This window comes from Capsicum annuum, chromosome 10 (genome assembly GCF_002878395.1).
Source record: "Capsicum annuum cultivar UCD-10X-F1 chromosome 10, UCD10Xv1.1, whole genome shotgun sequence".
In the NCBI taxonomy this organism is placed as follows: Eukaryota; Viridiplantae; Streptophyta; class Magnoliopsida; order Solanales; family Solanaceae; genus Capsicum; species Capsicum annuum.
In genome coordinates, this window is record NC_061120.1 from 220,202,041 (window position 1) to 220,217,622 (window position 15,582).

Sequence of the window (15,582 nt, forward strand, 5' to 3'; positions counted from 1 at the left end):
TGAATATATTAAAGCACATACATCATAAGAAATTTAGAATAATCAAATCATCACAAAGTAAACAAATAAACATCTCACTCCAATTATCATCACACAGAGAAAACAAATGCTGTCAGCATAGGTTTGTCATTAAGTAGACTTGCTGCTTAAAATTTTGATTGTATTAGAGCGGCTATGCTTTCATCAATTTGAAAAGCCTTGGCAAGAATATCTGTTTCGATAGCTGGTTCTGAACCAAAAACTGCATTAGCAATGCTTATAACACCAGGATTCTGGCTACTCAAAGCAGCAATAGCAACAGCATTTCCATATCCCACATTACGTTGGTAGTGAACAAGTCCAATCGGAAAAACAAACACATCGCCTTTGTTGAGGACCTTAGTAATAAGGCGATTTTCAGGATTTGAAGTTACAAAACCAACTTGAAGAGAGCCTTCAAGGACTGTGAGTATTTCAGTAGCTCTTGGGTGAGTGTGAGGAGGATTAATTCCCCACGGTGCATAGTCGACGCGCGCCAGTGAGATACCAAGAGTGTTCAGTCCTGGAACTTGAGCTACATTAACAGCAGTGACCTTAGAGCCAAAAGTGTTTGATGTGTTTCCAGCCAAATGTAGGCCACTGAAGTAAAAATCCTCTGCGTTGACTGACTTGGGTTCTTTGCAAGCTAAACCATTTACCTTAACTGAAACAATGGAAAAGGAAAATACAGTGAGAAAACTCATTAAATCAGTATCTTTTAGTCCTAAGATAATACTTCCTCTATTCTAGTTTATGCGATACACTTTCCTTTTTCGTCCGTTCCTAGAAGAATTACACACTTCTAAACAAAACTTCTCATGCTACACTTAATGAGTTCTTTTAACTACACAAACGTTATGGCATGTTTAGATTCACAAGTTTCAAAAGTTCTTGTTTCCTTCTTAAAACTCGGTGTTGATTCAAATTTATGTCACCAAAATTGCAAAAGAGGGAGTATTTCAGACGAAAATGAGATTCTTGTCACGATCTACTGGTTTGCAATACCTGGGCTAGCAGGATCTGCCACGCAGAAATCTTGTAATGGACTTGGCTCAAAAGCTAGCACAACAAAGCAGAAGCTTACTACTGCTATTAGATTCAGCAAGAGAAAGTGCTTAGCCATTTCAAGAACTAAAGAAGGTAAGCAAATCAACGACAATTACGCTTGAGTCCTAAATAATTCGGGGTCAGCTAGGTGAAACAATACTAAGGAGAAAATATTGGAGAGAAGAAATAAATTTTTCTGTGAGATAATGTGATTAAGATAGTTTGTTTATATAGAAGAGAGAAAAGACTTCATGCATGCAGAAGTGCTTTGAGTTTTGGTAAGTAATTTGTGACAAAAGGGCCGTCCAAGCACATATGAAGACTTTGAAAACTCTATTAGCTGTCATTTACAATGATATATGATATAATTTGCAGAAATAAGACAAGAATAAGAAGTTTCGCCGGCTTAGGACAAAAGGAAATGGTCCAAAAAGACACTAATTTTTAATGATAATAAGTGTGATTCTCGAATACCTATAGATGGACAAATGGAGGACTTGTTCAACAGGCGCGGAGCTGGAGTTCGGCAGAACACAGTAACTTGCTTTGGACTAAACTCTATATTTGAGATGAGAAATCCACTTAATATGTACGAGTAATTATCCAAAATCCAGTGAAGTTGCTTTTTCTAGATTCCAGAATCCATAAACTCAATATTTTGGATCCGAGTTTGTGTTGTTCAACCGGGATCTGATGGATGTTATTCAGAAATTATACCAATCCTTCAAATTAATAGTGATGTTGTAGTGTAAATTCTATAAAATGAATGTCATTTTTCCACTTCTATCCAAATTTATAATAAGTTATTAGCAACATCTCAACCAATAGTGCCAAATCCTACAATGTTCATAAAGCAAATAGATCAATGGACCATAATATATGAGAATGCTAAAGCTACAGAGTGCAACTTTACAAGAAACTACTTATTGTCAAAATGCTGTGGATGTCACTTGCAACCTGTTTCAACTCATATCAAACTGAATTTCGTTACACACCGTAAAATGTCTTTCTCGTGAACTTCTGTATGAGATGGAAGCCATCGAGACCCAGATAATATGTTGAAAGAAGTAATTTCGGAAAAATAACTTGGTGCCGGAAGCATTTCATTGGAAAAACCTAACTTGAGAATATTTCACATATCTGAAACCTACAGAGTGGTTTAGCAAGGGAAAACCGAAAATGAAAGAACAGAGGGTGCATCACTAGAAAGTATTCATATTTCATCAAAACTGGCAAAAGATGCAAACATAATTTCAGAACTAATCACTCTTTCCACAACCTTCCCGAGAAACCTTTCCCTTACTCTTTCCAGCACAGCTTCTCGGGACTGTTCCTTCTTGCTACGCCCATCGTTTAGAACAGGATCTGATTGGCAGAGTGTCAATGCAACGCGTGAAGTGAAGGAAATTCAGATTTATGATTTCATTCTAAAAGCATACGTCATCTCCTCAATATAAGTCACATGTAAATAGCAGACATTGCAAAGAAACTAATACAAGACACATGTAGATTGAAAAATAGCAGAACATGCCAAGTCTGCAATAGCTGGATCGTGAAAGAGAGGGCATTTCTTTTTAGAAGAGCGTAGCAGAAATGAAGATGTATGATCATACAAGAATACACAAGATAAAAAATGACTACATACAAGAGAAGGTGAAGTATCACACATCTAGGATAGTAAAAGAACGTCCCTTGAGATAGGTTGATCATTCATACAAAGAACTCCAAATGCACCGCTCGCTCAGTACTAATTGAAAACATTTAAAAAGTGGTCGAGAGACTTAAAATATCATGGAATGAAGTTTTCTCAGAAGACCTATTATGTCGAGAATCCATGCAGAAATTTGCAAAAGTTAAGACAATGGAAGCAAAAGATCCACATAGGCCACACCGACTAGTTGGAATTAAGGCTTATCCAAGTAGCTTAGAATGGATAGTGAGAATTCATGTGTCAACTAGCTTAGGATTGAGGAGTAAATGTTGTTGCCTTGAATTCTAGTATAAAAGATGGTTGGTGTGGTAATGCTCATTCTATTATGAGAAACAGGCTGATAGCCACAACAAACTATTGAAGTAACTTCAGAAGGTATGACCTAATTTCAGTAGTAACACAACAAGCCATGCAAAACAGCTTACATCCATGTAACATCTGCATGAACAGCCTATACAAAATATTCATACAGGAAGTAAATAGGAACGGGCGCAACACTGTCAATGAATCCACCAAATTATTACCTCTTGAAGTAGAAAAAGGACGGCAACACAGAAAGTCAACAGTTTCACCAAATCATGCAAAAAAGAAAAAGAAAGGGTTGGGGTAGCAATGAGATAACCCCTATGAAGAAGAGGAACTTACCTTCAGGTGTGCATCTCCGACCAAAGCTACGAACTCCAACATAATTCGACTTCAATGCATCATTGTGGTACACCAAAACAGTTGGAAGATTACAATCTGGATAGTTCTGAATGCAATTGGTAGAGATAATTTTGACAAATTTTGTTGCAGGGTATTTTGTGGTCAATTCGTCTAAGCACTGCAAAAGTATCTGGCAGTCTGAGTACCTATAAAGAGCATAACGTGCTATCAGAAACCCTGACATGGAGCTACAACAACAAACCCAGTGTATTCCCACTTTGTGGGGTCTGGGGGGGGTAAGATGTACGCAGTCCATACCTCTACCTCTGATGAAGTAGAAAGGCTGTTTCCGAAAGACCCCCGGCTCAAGTTACGAGATATCAAACAAACACATAGTACAGCACAGAAGCAGATGACATAACATAGATACTGCAGCCATAAGGAATATAAAACAGAGTAAAGCAGGAATGCAGGAATATAAAGCAGAGGAAAGCACACAGATTCGTAACAAACATAGAACACGGAACACGGAACAGAACATTGAATACGGAATCATACCAGGAATACACCCCCACCAATTACCTCCCTACATTAGCGACCCGAACAGGCCCTAATCCTCTGCCGTAATTCGCGTCTTCCAGACCTTCCTATCTAGGGTCATGTCCTCGGTAAGCTGTAACTGTTCCATGTCCCGCCTAATCACCTCACCCCAGTACTTCTTCGGTCTACCCCTACCCCGTCTAAAACCATCCAACGCTAGCCTCTCACACCTACGGACCGGGGCATCCATGCCCCTCCTCTTCACGTGTCCGAACCATCTCAATCGTGCTTCCCGCATCTTACACTCCACTGAAGTCACCCCAACCTTCTCCCGGATAGTCTCGTTCCGAGCTCTATCCCTTCGGGTCAGTCCACACATCCAGCGCAACATCCGCATTTCTGCCACCTTCATTCTTTGGGTGTGGGAGTTCTTAACTGGCCAACACTCCGCTCCATACAGCAAGGCCGGACGGACTACCACCCTATAGAATTTACCTTTAAGCTTGGGCGGCACCTTCTTATCACACAGCACCCCCGATGCAAGTTTCCACTTCATCCATCCCGCCCCGATACGGTGCGAGACATCCTCGTCAATCTCACCGTTACTCTGGATCACGGACCCGAGGTACTTGAACTTATCCCTTTTCTTTACCTCCTGCGCTTCTAGCCTCACCACTACCTCATTCTCTCGCCTTACGTCATTAAACTTACATTCCACATACTCTGTCTTGGTTCTGCTCACCCTGAACCCTTTAGACTCCAGAGTTTGCCTCCACAGCTCTAATTTGTCGTTCACACCCCCTCGCGTCTCATCTATCAGGACTACATCGTCTGCAAAAAGCATACACCACGGCACCTCCCCTTGGATACGCCGCGTTAACACATCCATTACTAGCGCAAACAAAAAGGGACTAAGAGTAGATCCCTGATGCAATCCTGTCAGGACAGTGAAATGCTCTGAGTCTCCTCCCGCCGTCCTCACCTGGGTTTTCGCTCCCTCATACATATCCTTAATTACTCTGCTATATGCCTGCGGTACTCCACTCACCTCCAAGCATCTCCAAAGCACCTCCCTGGGGACTTTGTCGTACGCCTTTTCTAGGTCGATGAACACCATGTGCAAATCCTTCTTCCTTTCCCTATATTGCTCCACCAACCGCCGTACCAGGTGAATTGCCTCCGTCGTCGAGCGGCCGGGCATAAATCCGAACTGATTTTCCGAGATAGACACTATCCGTCTCAGCCTCACCTCGACCACTCTCTCCCAGATCTTCATAGAGTGACTCAGTAACTTAATCCCCCTATAGTTATTGCAACACTGAATGTCCCCCTTATTCTTATAGAGGGGGATCATGGTACTCCACCTCCACGCCTCGGGCATCTTTGCTGTCCTGAAAATTTCATTGAACAATGCAGTCAACCACCTTACACCAGCCTCTCCAACGAACTTCCAAAACTCCACCGGTATCTCATCCGGCCCCGTCGCCCTACCCCTTCGCATCCTGCGGACTGCCTGTCTAACCTCGTCTACCTTAAAACGTCTACAATAGCTAAAATCCCGACACTCCCCTGAGTGCTCCAGTTCCCCTAACACAATAGCTCTGTCCCCCTCGTCATTCAAGAGCCTATGAAAGTACGACTGCCATCTCTTCTTTATGTGGCCGTCCTCCACCAACACTCTACCGTCCTCCCCCTTAATGCACCGCACCTGATCGAGGTCACGACCCTTCCTCTCCCTAGCCTTAGCGAGTCGGAACAACTTTTTCTCCCCTCCTTTCCCCTGTAACCCTGCATACAAGCTCTCAAAAGCAGCCGTCTTAGCTGCCGTGACCGCTGACTTCGCCTCCTTCCTTGCTAGCTTGTACTCTTTCCTGTTTACCCGCTTCTCCTCTTCGTCCTTACTTTCCACCAACTTAGCATACGACTCTTTCTTGGTCTCCACTTTCTTCCCCACCTCTTCATTCCACCACCAATCCCCCCGATGATGTCCGGCCCGGCCCCTAGAAACACCCAACACCTCCCTTGCATTTTCCCTGATGCACGCTGCCGCCCTGTCCCACATATTATCCACGTCCCCCCTACACTCCCACACCCCCATTCCCGCCAACCTCTCCCCTATCTCCCACGCATTCACTGGCGTCAAACCGCCCCACTTAATTCTCGGTCTACACTCCTTACTCCTCCTCTTTTTATTCTTCTTCATACCCAAATCCATAACCAAGAGCCTATGTTGGGTCGAAAGGTTCTCACTCGGGATGACTTTACAATCTTTACACAGCGCCCTATCCCCTTTCCTAAGCAACAAGAAGTCAATCTGGGTCCTGGCTACCGCGCTCCGAAAAGTGATCAGGTGGTCGTCCTTCTTCGGGAAGCCCGAGTTCACCACCACCAGCCCAAACGCCCTCGCAAACTCCAATAGGGTCGCCCCCTCTTCATTTCTCTCCCCAAAACCAAAACCTCCATGCACATCCCCAAAGCCTCCCGGTAGCGCCCCGATGTGCCCGTTGAAATCCCCTGCTACCACAATCTTCTCCGAACTGGGCACGCCTCTCACCACGTCCTCCAAGGCCTCCCAGAACCGCATCTTCTCCTCCCCCTCCGATCCCACATGCGGCGCATAGGCACTACACACGTTCAGGGTAAACCCCCGAATGACCAACTTGATAGTCATCAACCTATCGTTGATCCTCTTCACCTCCACTACCTGACCTCTAAGCTCTTCATCTACCAAGATGCCAACTCCATTCCTACGCCTGTCGCTCCCAGAGTACCACAGCTTGTAACCGTCCACATCCCTAGCCTTAGACCCTACCCACTTGGTCTCTTGGACACACGCAAGGTTGATCCTTCTCTTCCTAAGAATCTTCACCAGCTCTATGGACTTCCCCTGAAGGGTCCCTATATTCCAAGACCCTTCACTGATGAAAGAGGTGAAGAGGTGAAAAATATTTGAAGCTCACGAGCATTGATGTAAGACAGCTTCACTGATGCAGCACAACCACCCAGACATCTTCTGGAGCTTGGGAAACCTCCCGCACAAAATCTGCTCCGGAAATTGGTGTCACTGATCCAAATCTCACAATCTTAGCAACTTCTCTCATCCCGGCTATCCTCTTCATCCTTCAAGCACAAGAAAGATATATAAGAGATTCTCAATGTCATGTCAACTTGCGCGCTACATGGCAATATTTCATCACCAACACAAACATAAGTACTATATCAGTATATCAGCATAACTGGATATCCTTTTGCCTTGTGACTCAAACACCGATTTAGGACAAATTTTTAATTACTACCTTCCACTATTTACTTATTTGGAAAAGCTTTAATTGCATGTGCACGTTTGCACTCTCTAGCCAATGACGAAGTAAAACTGAATTCTACCAAGTGGAAACCGAGGCAGCTAATAATTCTCAAGAGGGGGAGAGAATAGTGATGGATTGACCAGCAGTGGTGCTTGAACATGTAGAGGCTGAATAACTATTAGGCATCCCTCAAGGAATGTCATATTTTCGAGGTCCAAACAAACACTTTGCAACAGAAATGGTACCCCATATAGGTTCATTTCTCCAAAAGATACCCTACGCATGTCTATTAAGAAGGGGAACAAATGATATGCAGACCCATTACATGGGGAAGCTCCAGAATGGGAGATCAATATACCCTGTCTCTTTATTTCATTTTGTCATACAGTGAAGAATGAATGATTCTCATGTTTCCCATTTTAATTTGTAACTCATAGTGTAAGGAAGAAAGGGTTTCTCCTATGATCATATCGGCTTTGCCATTGCTCAGTCACCTCATTTATCGACAACCACATTTATTCAGTTAGTTTTCGGATGGCAAAAAGCACAGGACAGACTACGTAACAACTGAAACTTGGTTGACTATGAAGTTTCTGACACTTCAAAAGCTCTACATCCCCGTATAAACCTACACGTTTGATTTATTCTGTGTCTGTTAAGAATTTTATGGGAAGAACAATTTGAATACTAAAAACTTAATAAAAGAAGAATATTTACTTGATTTGTCTCTCTCAAACAAGCATTTACTAAAAACACCTAAAAATAGCTAATTCCATCAAATGCCCCTCGATTCAGCTATATCACTTGTTTACAACAACAACAAACATACCCAGTCTATTCCCCCAAAGCGAGGTTTGAGAGGATAGAGCGTACACAGTCTGTACCTCTATCTTAGAGAAGAGGCAGAGAGGTTGTTTCTGTTAGACAGAGGTTGTTTCTCCTTGATCAATTTTGATGAATCTATTTGTCATCAATTAAAACCCAGACAAATTATGTCATTAAGAATTTTCTTAACCCTTAAATTTACAAGTTAATTTTCCTGATGACATCATCTCTCAGTTTACAGCACGGGAAACTCATCACTACTTTCTAAGGGTGTTAAGACCATACGGTCTTACACAAATTGCCATTTTCTTTGTAGTATTGTCACACAGCTGCCCGCCTAGAAGAGCAACTCGCTCTGTAGTGGTTCCCCACTGATCCAGTGACACACTACGACCCTTCTCTTCCTTCGATCATAAAGCCCCTCGATCTCTTTATTTATTCTTCATCTCCTGAATAAGTAAGATTTTACTCGGGAAGTGTCCATTTGAAGTGGCAAAGATCTATGCTACAACAAGCAGGGGCGGCTCAAGCACATTATACATTTGAATAAGTCTATTTTTAAAATTATATAATCTATTTTTCTAGTAATACATTTTAACTTAATAATATAATCAATACATTGAATCTTTCTTTAGATATAGTACTATATATATATCAAACTTCTAAATATTCTTTCCATTTATCTAAAAAAATTATTTTATCCATAAATAATACTTAATTTTTTTTTTAAAAAAATAACTATAATCTATTATTATTAAAAAATAAGGCCCCTCAAATTTAGGTGTCTAAGGCGATCGCGTATTTCTTATAAGGGTAGAGTTGCCCCTGACAACAAGAAAAAGTATGTTGAGACATTCTTTTGATGCGAATTACTATTTTTCACAAAAACTAAATGATATTTCACGATATTGTTTCTCGTCACATCATTTTTGAAAGTGGTTTCCTTGATTCAAGGTCGATAGAATAGGAGTAAAGCTTGTGTATACCTCAATCTCATATATCGCTTTTTTGTTTTTGTTTTTTCACTCGATGTATATTACCTGCATTGGAGCTCTGAATTCAAGAACTTTGATTAACAATGAAATAGTCTGACCAGTGACCACTACGCGACAACCCATAGTACCTCACATATCGTTGTTGGCTATAATGACTTGACTACATTATACCAAACTGTAGCAATATCATTAACATAAACAAAAAATCAACTTCAAATGTCGACTTTCATGAAACATGAGTCACCATGGAGATCACCAACTATAATAAAAATAAAAATAAACAATAAAACAATTAAAAATATATTCAAAACATCCTTTTACAATAACAAAAAGTAAAATTAAGCTTCTTTGATTTTTCTTAATATGTCCTAATCATTATTTTATCAATATTATTAGTCCTTTTCAGGAGTTGATAATGTTGATTATTATATTACGTGTGACGTGGGCATCTTAATGACCCTAAATATTTTATTAGATTAAATACACATTTAGTCCTTAAAGATTGGTAAATACTATTTTAGTCCTTATAATATCTAACTAAGCACATTAACTCTTTACTCAATTGAATTGTGCAGTTTTTAATCCTTTGGTTGGTGAATATTCACAATTTTTTTCGTAACTATCAATCATTACCATTAAAAATTTTATGTGTTATGTTAAGTTTGTATTGACACTCTTATTTGATATATATGTAAGTAGTCAAATATAACAATTTCCTATATGGACCAAAAACACATACAACTATATTTTAATTAATTGAAGGGTTAAATGCCTCGAGTCATGTATCAACAATAACAATATCAATATATATAGTAAAATCTCATAAGTCATAAGTAAATTTTGTGGAGGGTAGGATATTCAGAGACCTTACTCCTATCTTTATAAAATAGAGAGGTCGTTTATGATAAACCCATGACCTAACATGTCGAGTCATAAATCATAAAGACTAAATCTAAATTTATCAATAGCTTAGAGATCAAATGTTACCTCCGCCGTCCCATTTTATATGACATTTTTTCCTTTTTAATCCATTTTTAAAAAAATCATTAAAAGTAATTTAACTTTAAAATTCCTTTCTTATCCTTAATGAAGTGATTTACCGTCACAAAAATATTCCAAACATTATTTAGATAACAATTTTTAAAAATCTTCCTCTTTTTTTTTAAACATCATTTTAAATTTAATGATGGAACACAAAACAAGACGAAGAAAGTATTATATATCCTTATGTTATTCGTAATTTATCGTACACGGGCCCTCGATCTTACGATTAAATCTTGTATCAATGAAATTGACGTAATGTAACAGTTTAATATTAACCAATGAATAAACTCCACGAATATTTGCTTATATTTTTGAATTATAACGTACATTGCGTGTTAATTATGTGTGGTCCATCACAATTACCTACTTAATTATACTAAACTATTTTGTGGGACCCACCATGCAAAAATATTTCTGGCCGACACTACTTTGAAGTGATTTTTACAAAAATAATTTTGGGGTTTAATTACACTAAAAATGTTATTATTGTTAATCATAAATGATGGGTTTAAAACATTTGATATTTTTATGGAGACGTCATTTTAGTAGAAAAACAAGATATGTCACAGTTTCAGCTGACCGAAGATATAGTTTTAGATAGAAAGATTTGAAGGTTAAGGACTACAGTTGACAGTTAGTAGATAATTGTGTGTTGTCATACTTCTGAATGTATGATATGATTTGAATATCCCGCAGTTTAATTTCTTTTCTAATATATGAATTATTATTTGTTGTTTTACTTGTTTTGTATATTGCCATTTTATTGTTTCTTTTTATTTCTTACGTTTTGACTTTTACTCCAAACAATTTCATCTACTTGCTCCATTCCCCCTCAGCACTAATTTTCTCCTACCTTTTGTTTCCTTGTAAATCTAGTCCACAAAAGAAAAAAAAAATAAAAAAATTTGTAGAATTCAGAGGATCTAGGGAAAGACACAAGAGGCTGTTTTTGTTTATTAGACTAGCCAGTGAAGAATTAATTAAGGAGATGGCTATGGAAATCGTAACTGTTATTTTGAGCCCAGTCGCAGAACACTTGATACTGCCAGTTGCTCGACAATTTGGGTAATTGATTTACTATAGGCGCAACATCAGATTTTTGGAAAATGCATGTGAGAAGCTGGAGAATATCAGAAGCGGGGTGCAGCAAAGAAAGGATGCTGAATGGAGAAACTCACTAGGCGTTTCACTCAATGTTGAGGAGTGGTTAACTATTGTTGGTGAGACTACTGCTGAGGTGGCGGTTTTACTAGGACGTAGAGTTGAGGTTGAAAGAGGTTGCTTTTATGGTTGGTGTCCAAACTTGAAGTCAGGTTACTTGCTGAGCAGGAAAGCTAAGAAATTTGAACCGGCTATGAATGATCTTCAAAATGAAGGCAGAGGTTATGTTCCTTTCTCCTGTCCAGCACCACCTGCAGTTAAAGTTATACACAGTGGTGAGGAGTTTGACTCCAGAAAACAGAAGGAGGAAGAGGTCATGGAAGCTTTGAGAGATGAGGGGATCATTGTTGTTGGGATATGTGGTATGGGTGGTGTTGGTAAAACAACTCTGGCTGAGAAAGTAAGAGCAAGGGCAAAACAAGAAAGGTTGTTTGATGATGTTGTCATGATAACTGTCCGTCAACAACCAGATTTCAAAAAAATTCAGGGCAAGATCGCCGGAGAAGTCGGCTGACGTCGTTGCAAGGAGACAATTTATTGAGTCCTGGAGATCTGCTGCGTGCAAGGTTAATGCAGACGGGCAGTCACGTCCTTGTAATTTTGGAGGATGTTTGGGACGCTCTTGATGATCTAGAGAAACTTGGAATTCCCACTCGTAGCAACCACAACTATCAGTGCAAAGTGGCATTGACGACGCGTCTCCGAGGTGTCTGTGACGCTATGGAAGCTCAAAAGATAGTAGATGTTGAAATCTTATCTGATGAAGAAGGATGGATTCTTTTTAGGCAGAAAGCCGGTTATTCAGCTGATCATCCTACTCTTCCTGATATAGCAGAAGCCGTTGCCAAAGAATGCAAGGGGCTGCCACTTGCAATTGTTTCTGTTGCAGGAGCACTAAAGGGCAAAGCCAAGCCTTTGTGGGAGGCTGCCCTTAAACAATTGCAGGATGGAGAAACAAACAATATCTCTGGAGTGATAAAGGTATATAAACATCTGAAGCTAAGCTATGATTTCTTGCGAAGTCATCAAGTCAGGTACCTGTTTTTGCTCTGCTCTTTGTTCCAAGAAGATAGTGACATTTGGACTGGAGAATTACTTAGATATGGAGTTGGGCTTCGCATCATTTCTGAAACTGCAAAAGATATGAAACATGCAAGAAATATGATGTGTCCTCTGTTAGAAACACTCAGAGATAGTTTCTTGCTATCACAAGGTTCAGGCAAAGATTATGTCAAAATGCATGATGTGGTCCGTGACGTGGCTATAGACATTGCATCAATGCATGATGTGGTTCGTGATGTGGCTATAGACATTGCATCTAAGGGCAAGCATATTTTTATGGTAAGTCACGATGTGACCTCAAAAGAATTCCCAAGAAAAGACTCTTACGAGCAATACAGTCACATGTCAATTGTCGCAAGTGAATTTGATGAACTTCATAAACCAATATCTTGCCCACGACTGAAGCTTCTGATGTTAAAACTCTTTTCTAAGACATTCAAATTACAGGATGATTTTTTTGATGGAATGCGTGAACTCAATGTCATTAGCCTGAGTGGATATGATAGAAACTCCATTCTGCCCTTTCCATCATCCATTCAAAGGTTGTCAAATCTGAGGACGCTATATCTGAGTAATTTAAGATTGAATGACATGTCCATTATTGGGAAACTTGTCACTTTAGAAATTCTCAGCATCAGAGATTCTTACTTAGAGGAGCTTCCGGTGGAGATAGGAAACTTGACCAATCTAACTATGTTAGAGTATTGGAATACTCATAAAGAACTTATGAGGATTTCACCAGGGGTCTTATCAAAACTAGTTCGATTGGAGGTACTACATGTGGTGGAAGTAAAACACTGTAGTTACTCCATCTTGAGGGAGCTGGAATCCTTATCCAGATTGACTGCACTGACATTATATAAATGTTCCGTAGATGTGATTTACAGTAACTTGGGCCTTTCCTCCAATTTGACACGGTACTTTCTTAAAGTGGGTGGAGTCTACATGGGTACTTCAATCATGGAAACTTACAACAAGATTATCGCTCTAGAGGTCACCAAGAGCACTCCATTGGGTGATTGGATCCGCCTCCTGTTGAGGAATAGCGAAGTTGTATGTTTAGAAGGAAAGGGCACCAAGAATGTAGTGATCGAGTTGCAGAATGTGAAAGATCTCAGGCTGGCTGATTGTGATTTATTGAATATCCACTGTCTGAATAATATTCTATTCACCAAACTCGAAAGGCTGGAGGTGAGAGTGTGTTATCATCTACGGCATCTTTTTTGTGTGTCTTTGGCTTGCCCTGATGATGAAGAAGAGGGGATCTCTCGAAGGACACATATGAGACATGACGTAATCAAGTTCCCCAATTTATGTCGCTTGTAACTTACTGCTCTGGAATGCTTCACACACTTTTTCAGTGACACTGTTGAGGGCATTGAGTTCCCTCTGTTACGGGTAATATATTTCGGGGGATTACCAGAGTTCCAAAATTTCTGGCCTAGAGCCAACGATGCTATCACCGACTCAACTCCTCTTTTTAATGAAACGGTTTGCTTCTACACGGTTTGTTTTTATTTGAAGGGTTTTTATGAATTAATATTTTAGCTTTACAATTTATTTCAAACTTTTGTGGCGTTAATTGTCAATTATATTTTCAAAATAATTTAAGTTTTTAATTACTTTAATTTATAATACTTTTTTCTCCTTGTTAATCTCTTTGTCCAAACTTTTGTGGCATTGATAGTCGCTTATATTTTTTAAATAATTCATTTTCTTACTTGTTGTGATTTATAATATTTTTTCTTCTATTAAAATTTAAGTGACATAATGCTTCGATGGCCATATTTATTAATTAGGGGCAACATAGTAAAATCACGATTGAAGCAGTGAAGTATACATGTCTTAAATGACTTAAAATAACTAATTAGAAGTGATCGAAATAGAGTGGTCGAACTCATAGTTAAATGAATAATACAATTAATTTATATATTGTCTATTCATACATTTACATTTTATTGATATCTAATGATTTAGTCTAAAAATGATTTAACTTACTGTGATGACATAACATTAAAAGACACATTCCAGAAATGAGAATTTTATTTGTAATTATTTGCAAGACATCAGAAATGGAGTTGATGCCTTGTCAATGTTTGCAGGTTTCTTGTCCCAACCTGGAAGTGCTATATATCTGGGAGGCAAACAACATAACGGCTCTATACTCTCACCAATTTTCAACTGCCTACTTCAACAAACTTGAGACATTGAAAGTACAATATTGTGGAAAATTGAAAAACTTGATGTCTCCATCAGTGGCTAGAGGTCTTCTGAATCTCTGGACACTAAGTATAAAAGATTGCGAATCAATCGAAGAAGTGATTACAGAAAAGGAACAAGAAGGACATGAAATCATGTGGAATGAGCCCTTATTTCCCCGATTGGAAGAGCTGAAACTTGAAAATCTGCCAAAGCTGGGGCATTTCATTCTGACTAAGCAAGCTCTTGAGTTTCCATTCCTCAGAGAAGTGGATATGGATGAATGTCCTGAACTGAAGACATTTATCGAACAGGAAGCTGTGAGTACACTGAATCTCGAAAATGTGAACAATGATGATGAGCTGAAAGTTGTTGATCTCAACACAGCGATGTTCAATTCTAAGGTTTGTCTTTTGCCGCTTCATAACTAAATGCTATATAAATTTGTGTCATGCGTTAATAGACCCCTGGTCGACTGCTCTCTTTCTGATTTAACTAGCAAATAGCAATAGTAATAATTAGAGTGAAGTGGTGGAAACACTTTCAAACTTAGCATGAATTATTATTTTTGTCCTGAACTATGCCTAGTAGTTAAAACGCCCATAGACTTGACTAAATGAATTTAAAGACGCCCATGATCTGCCACGTGACTTAGCAAGTGGTCTCAACCTCTTTTTTGCAGGTGAGGTGCTTATGAAAAATGCCACATAAGCTGCCAAATAAAAAAAAGAAGTCTTGAGTTTACAATTCTTATTTTTAAGTACTAGCCATAGTTCGGTTTTGGGGGTGTTTGCACCACTTCAATCTAAAAGTTATTTTTATTAAGAGGTAACAAACATTGGTGAATCTACAATATTATAATTCAAGGGTTCACGTGAACCTAATAACTTTTTTCCATAGACTTTTTATCTGCATTAGTGATATCTAGATATTCCTTGATTTTGAATGTGATTATTATTGTATATTAGCTTGAGGTCATTGGGGATTTCTATAAATTTCAAATTTTAAATTTATCTCTCGTTCTAAATTC

The 15,582-nt window shown here is 39.1% G+C and overlaps 2 protein-coding genes and 1 pseudogene across 2 annotated transcripts; 1 reads left to right on the forward strand and 2 right to left on the reverse strand.

The window, feature by feature from the left end:
- LOC107843962 (putative germin-like protein 2-1) lies at positions 1-1,167 on the reverse strand. The gene is made up of 2 exons (XM_047397498.1): positions 1,024-1,167; positions 1-682 (listed from the first exon to the last, which is right to left on the reverse strand). The coding sequence occupies exons 1-2, from the start codon at positions 1,139-1,141 to the stop codon at positions 147-149; spliced, it is 654 nt and encodes a 217-aa protein (XP_047253454.1). The 5' UTR covers positions 1,142-1,167; the 3' UTR covers positions 1-146.
- Positions 1,168-2,278: 1,111 nt separating this feature from the next.
- LOC107844718 (viral IAP-associated factor homolog) lies at positions 2,279-7,080 on the reverse strand. Its single transcript, XM_047397848.1, has 4 exons — positions 6,947-7,080; positions 5,793-5,815; positions 3,422-3,619; positions 2,279-2,457 (listed from the first exon to the last, which is right to left on the reverse strand). The coding sequence occupies exons 1-4, from the start codon at positions 7,078-7,080 to the stop codon at positions 2,279-2,281; spliced, it is 534 nt and encodes a 177-aa protein (XP_047253804.1).
- A 3,727-nt stretch (positions 7,081-10,807) lies between these two features.
- On the forward strand, positions 10,808-15,450 carry LOC107843966 (annotated as a pseudogene).
- Positions 15,451-15,582: the final 132 nt, after the last annotated feature.